Consider the following 6,043-nt stretch of genomic DNA (forward strand, 5'->3'; position numbering starts at 1 on the left):
AGAGAGAGAGAGAGAGAGAGAGAGAGAGAGAGAGAGAGAGAGAGAGCACGAGCATATGCTCAGTTATTAAAGAATGCAGGGGACCTGGGAGTGGTTCAAAGTACCCACATTGAATTGTTCACAACCTTTGACTCCTGCCCAAGGAAAATTAGATACCTCTGACATCCGGACACCTATATTCACATATGCATATCCACACAGGTAATTAACCAAAACACATTCTCTCCCTCACAGAGACTGACAACCATTGCATTTTTTTTTGTTTTGATTTCTGTATATGGAATCAAGACTGTATTCTTCTGTGATTTCTTTCTGCCATTGAGTATTCTAGGCCCTAAAAAAATATTTATTTAACTGCTGAGGATCCTAAGGTTATTTTCTCTTTGGACTATTATGAATAATACTAAAAAAAATTTTTTAAAGTGCATTAGTGTCTTGCCAATTTAAGTTACAGATTCCCTGAATCTGGAGTTACAGACAGTTGTGAGCTGCCATGTAAACTGGGAGTTGAACCTGGATCTTCTGGAAGAACAGTCAGTGCTCCTTACTGCTGAGCCATCTCTCCACCCCCTAAGAGAGTTCGTTCTTATATAAGTGTCCTGGGGAAGTATTATGAGGATAAATGTTCAAGAGTGAAAGCTCAGTCAAAGTATATGCATATTCAATTAAATTGGCAATTCCAAATCTTTCACCAAAAGAGCTGCAGTGTTCACAATAGTGGTGATGAATGAAGGCTGATGAATGAAGGCTGGCAATATGGCTCAGAAGTAAAGCACCTGCTTAGCATGTGCAAGATTCTGAGTGCCAGACACAATACAGCAACAAGGGAGAAAAAAGCATGAGCAAAAAGCAATGCAAGAACAGTTTCATTTTCTTAGCAAACTTTGGCAATGGTTCAGATTTACTAATCTCATATGTATAAAATAATCTTGACTATGGCTTTGATTTGATTTCTAAAGTACAAATGAGTTTAAGCATCCTTTGCATCAAGTATTTTTTGTTCCATCTTTGTTTTGTTTTATTCTCTTATTTTGAGTGTTTTATTTTCAGTGCTGGGGATGGAGTCTAGGCCCTTTGCTCATGTAAGGCAAATATTCCACAGACCCTCGAAGGCAGATATATAGCCAGCAGCTATAACCTCCCCCCATCTTTTTCCATCTTGCAGATATATCCCATGCTTTTCTTTTTGTTACTTTAGTTGTTTTTTTGTTTTTCTTTCTTTTGCTGCTTTTATGTCATCTCTTTCTTTTCAACATGGCAAGGGCTGTTTTGGGTTTCCATGTCAACTAGATTTTGATATCAGCCACAAAAAGCAGAGGTAAACAGACATGGGAGAAGTGAGGTGGGTTTATCTCTGGTATATTCCCCTGGACAAATTCTAAGCAAGTTAGCTAGATCAGATCACTAAATTATGCTTAACAACTATAACTACTCTTTCTTACTTTTTTTTTTTTTTTTTTTTTTTTGGTTTTTCGAGACAGGGTTTCTCTGTGGCTTTGGAGCCTGTCCTAGAACTAGCTCTGTAGACCAGGCTGGTCTCGAACTCACAGAGATCCACCTGCCTCTGCCTCCCGAGTGCTGGGATTAAAGGCGTGCACCACCACCGCCCGGCTTCTTTCTTACTTTTTGTTTGTTTGTTTTGAGGCAGGGTTTCCCTGTGTAGCCTAACTGTACTGGAACTCACTCTGTAGACCACGCTGGCCTTGAACTCGAAGGATCTGCTTACCTCTGATCCTCAGTACAGGGATTAAAAGCATGTGTCACCACCACCCAATTCATTTCTACTTTTTAGACCCACTGCCTTCCTTTGTTTCTGTGAGGTTTGTTTAGAAATGACAATCTACTTACTGCTTTTAGCAACCAGGACTTCTTGTGAAGTGTTGTTTGTGCTAGATCAAACTGCTGTCCTATTTCAAAAGTCCCTTTACTAAACCCAATTCAATTACACCATTCAAGTCTACCATCTGTTTTTTGTCAAAATATGACTGGTATCAGGAATGTGATTAAGACTCACTAGTAAGCCAGGTTTATATAGCATGCAATCATAGCACTTGGTAGAGGCAGGCAGATCTCTGAGTTGGAAGCTGTCTGGTCTACACAGATAATTCCAGAACTGGTAGGGCTATGTAGAGAGACCCCATCTCAAAAACAACAACTACAAAGAGACTGGGACAAGAGAATCGCTTAAACTTTACGGCTTGCCTAGCATATAGAGTGAAACTGTCTCAAAACCAAACCAACCAATAAACAAAACTAGTGATAATCTCAGACATTAAAAATAAAAATATAGCCAGGTGGCATTGGTACATGCCAGCACTCAGAAGGCAGAGGCAGGCAGATCTTTGAGTTTGAGGCCAGCCTGATCTACAGAGCAAGTTCCAGGACAGGCTCCAAAGCTACCCTGTTTAGAAAAAAACAAAAACAAATGTAATAAATAAAATATACTGAACAAGAGTAAATTCATTAAATACATTAATGAAATTAAGTACAAGCAGAGTGAGGTATCAGACAGACATACATGAACTGAATGTTGACCTCATCACCTACTGGCTACTACAGCACATTATGCCACTGAGCTGACAGCCTGGCACTTAAAAAAAAAAAAAACAACAACAGCTGGGTGGTGATGGCGCACACCTTTAACCCCAGCACTAGAGAAGCAGAGACAGATGGATTTCTGTGAGTTCGAGGCCAACCTGGTCTACAGACTGAGTTCCAGGACAGGCCCCAAAGCTACAGAGAAACCCTGTCTTGAAAAACAAGAAAAAAGCCCACCAATCACATTCTTAGTTTGTGAAGACAGGAAGCTATTTAAGGCAATATTTAGGCAATAGCATGTAAAGTAAGGGGTTGCTTTATTTTTGTTTCTGGAAATTTTTCTTTTCCTACTTAGAAAAGCATTTCCTGGATATTTCTCCCTTCGGAGCCACTTCCACTCACTGAATTTCTTTCTCACCTTTTCTTAATAAATCTACGTTCATGCTGACAAGATGGTTCAATGATAAGGGCACATGCCAACAAACCTGACAACCTGATTATTACAAGTTGAAAACCAACTCCAACAGGCTATTCTCTGACCTCCACACATGTACTGTAGTACAGGAGTACCTATACATGTATAAACATCAATATATAAATAAATAAATATAATGAAAAATTATGTTAAAATAATCTGTCACACTGCTTAAAAGAAAGGGAAAGAAAAGACATTAAGAAAGCATATGTGCACATACTTCATCTATAATACCAATACTGAGGAGGCTGTGTGTGAAGATGCCCACAACTCAGAGGGCAGCCTGGGCTGCATAGTAACATTCTAAGTCAAAACAATAACCAAAACTTAGTAAAATAAAGTTCTTTTAGAGTTTGAGGCCAGCCTAGTCTACAGAGCGAGTTCCAGGACAGCCAGAGATGTCGGATAGATAGGATAGATAGGAGATAGATAGATAGATAAATAGATTAGATAGATAGATAGATAGATAGATAGATAGATAGATAGATAGATAGATAGATAGATAGATAGATAGATAGATAGATAACATTCTTTTAAAAAGTTTTCCAGCTGGGTGGTAATGGCACATACTTTTAATCCCAGTACTCAGGAGGAGAGGCAGACAGATCTCTGTGAGTTTGAGGCCAGCCTTGTCTACAAAATGAGTTCCAGGATAGTCAAGAACTGTTACACAGAGAAACCCTGTCTCAAAAAAAAAAAAAAGAAAGAAAAATAAATTTAAAAAAGTAAGAATGCAGGTACTTACCTCAAAGTCACACTCCTCTCCCACGGCATATTTGGTCATGATCTCCAGCCAGGCGGAGTCCACTAACTTCTCTAAGGACGCTGTGTTGTGGTGAACCATTTCCAGAACAAGTTTCTCGTACCAGCTAGGGAACTCCTCCTTCAAACTACAGAAATGTCAGGGTTAGCAAGAAAACACAAAAACTTTACCCAGCAATTCAATTCAAACTTTTTTTTTAAAAAAGAGACATTTTAGAGCATTTTAGGGTAACAGCAAAACAAATACTTCTTTTTAAGAAAAATTTTTATTACTCAAGAATTTCATATAACGTGTTTCACATCCTCACTGCAAAACAAGCATTTCTTCAGCAAATACATACAACGCCTTGGAAAATAATGAAGATTAAAAGCCACACCACAGGGCTGGAGAGAGGCCTTAGCAGGGAAGAACATTTAAAGGACCAAAGTTCTGTCTACAGCACACAAGTAACAACTGAAAACTGTCCGTAACTCCAGTTTTAGGAAATCTGATGCTTCTTCTGACCTCCTTATGGGCCAAGTAAGCATGTGGTACACATACATGCATGCAGGCAAAAATACTCATATGCATAAAATAAAATAAACAAATCTAAAAAAATTAAAAAAACAAAGGAAAACCTGTGCAGTCGACACTGAACTCAGAGACCTGTCTGCCTCTGCCTCCTGGAGTGTTGGAATTAAAAGCATTCACCATCACACTGGGCCCCATCATTTTGCTTTTGTAGTGTGTTTCTTTTCAAGTGAAAATTTATTCCATTCCTTAATTATGTATGTTTCAAATGCGTTCATTCATTTCTCATAATATCCCATAAGATATCTAGCATTTTTACTTTACAGATAAAAGCTTCATGAAAGAAGCCAGTCATAATGATGCACTCCTTTAATTCCAGCACTTGGGAGATAGAAGCAGGTGAATCTCTGTGAGTTCAATACCAGCCTGGTCTACAAAAGCAAGTTCCAAGACATGTAGGATTGTTACAAAGAGAAATCCTGTCTTGAAACCACCCCTCTGCTAAAAAAAAAAAAAAAAAAAAAAAAAAAAAGTCAAACAATGAGCTACCACTTTCACTTATTTATCTAGCAGACAGTAACTGTAAGTGCCACACCAAGGCCAGGATGGCAGTGAGCCATCATGTGGGTGCTGGGGACTGAACCCAGGTGCACTGAGCATCTCGTCAGCACCCTTCTCTCTTTTTCGATATCCCATCACTTCTTACATTCTTAGTTACCAAATCACATAAAACATTTCCCAAGTGTATTTTGCAGAATTTCTGGCCAATACAAGTTTGTTTAGTCTGGTATTTTGATGCCTTGATATTACTTCTAGATCATAACAGCCCTTTACTTAGAATTATATTTCCAAAGTACTTACAAGGTAAAAAAGCCCAAAGGTCTAGCACACACATATATATCAACAAAATGCTAATAAGTAAGAGCACCCAAAAACTAATACAATGTATTTCATTCATGCCCCAAACATTTAAATACAAACACTGCCTTAGGGGTTAGTATTATCCCCACCCTTCTTTCTTGACACAGTGAAGATGGTGCCAAAGGGCAAGGCTTCTGCTACTCACAGTTCAGCAACTTCCTGTTCCTCCTCCCAGGCCTCCTTGTGTGTTAGCTGACTGCTTCCAGTGCTCTTACATGTCCAAATGCGCTCACTGTATCTTTCCAAGCGGGCTTCATACTCTCTGTCAGCAGTGGCTCAGGAAAACAATAGTTAAGCAACGAAAAACCAATATACACACAAATCCTTTCTACAATATAGAAAGATAAAATAAGAATGAAATCTGCTTAAGTCATAAATCCAAAGTATGACCATAATTGAAAAATAATAACAGCTGGCCACGTTTTATAACAAAATAACAATGCTGGGGCCACTTTAGTTGGCTCAGTGAAGACCCTGCTCCCAAGTCTGATGACCTGAGTTTGACCTCCAGAATCCATATGATAGAAGAATTGACTGCTACAAGCTGTCCTCTCAGTGCCATATGTGGACTATACACAATAAATTGATGTACAAAGAAATTTTAATATTTTGATACAAATGAAATTTCATAAATTTACCAAGGTTTCATTTCACAATTTTTACAGTACTAAAAACTCAAAAGAAAATTATAGCCGGGCGGTGGTGGTGCACGCCTTTAATCCCAGCACTCGGGAGGCAGAGGCAGGCGGATCTCTGTGAGTTCTAGGCCAGCCTGGTCTACAAGAGCTAGTTCCAGGACAGGCTCCAAAGCCACAGAGAAACCCTGTCTCGAAAAA

General features: G+C 38.9%; 1 protein-coding gene across 1 annotated transcript in view; it reads right to left on the minus strand.

Moving 5' to 3' along the window:
- Baz1b (bromodomain adjacent to zinc finger domain 1B) overlaps positions 1 to 6,043 on the minus strand; it is a 62,199-nt gene that overhangs the window by 46,710 nt on the left and 9,446 nt on the right. The window contains exons 2-3 of the mRNA XM_005344629.3: positions 5,353 to 5,469; positions 3,759 to 3,903 (exon numbers count right to left, since the gene is read on the minus strand). Of these exons, the coding sequence (XP_005344686.1) occupies positions 3,759 to 3,903; positions 5,353 to 5,469 (262 nt within the window). The remainder of the gene's footprint in view (positions 1 to 3,758; positions 3,904 to 5,352; positions 5,470 to 6,043) is intronic.

Source organism: Microtus ochrogaster, chromosome 2 (assembly GCF_000317375.1).
Source record: "Microtus ochrogaster isolate Prairie Vole_2 chromosome 2, MicOch1.0, whole genome shotgun sequence".
Taxonomy (NCBI): Eukaryota; Metazoa; Chordata; class Mammalia; order Rodentia; family Cricetidae; genus Microtus; species Microtus ochrogaster.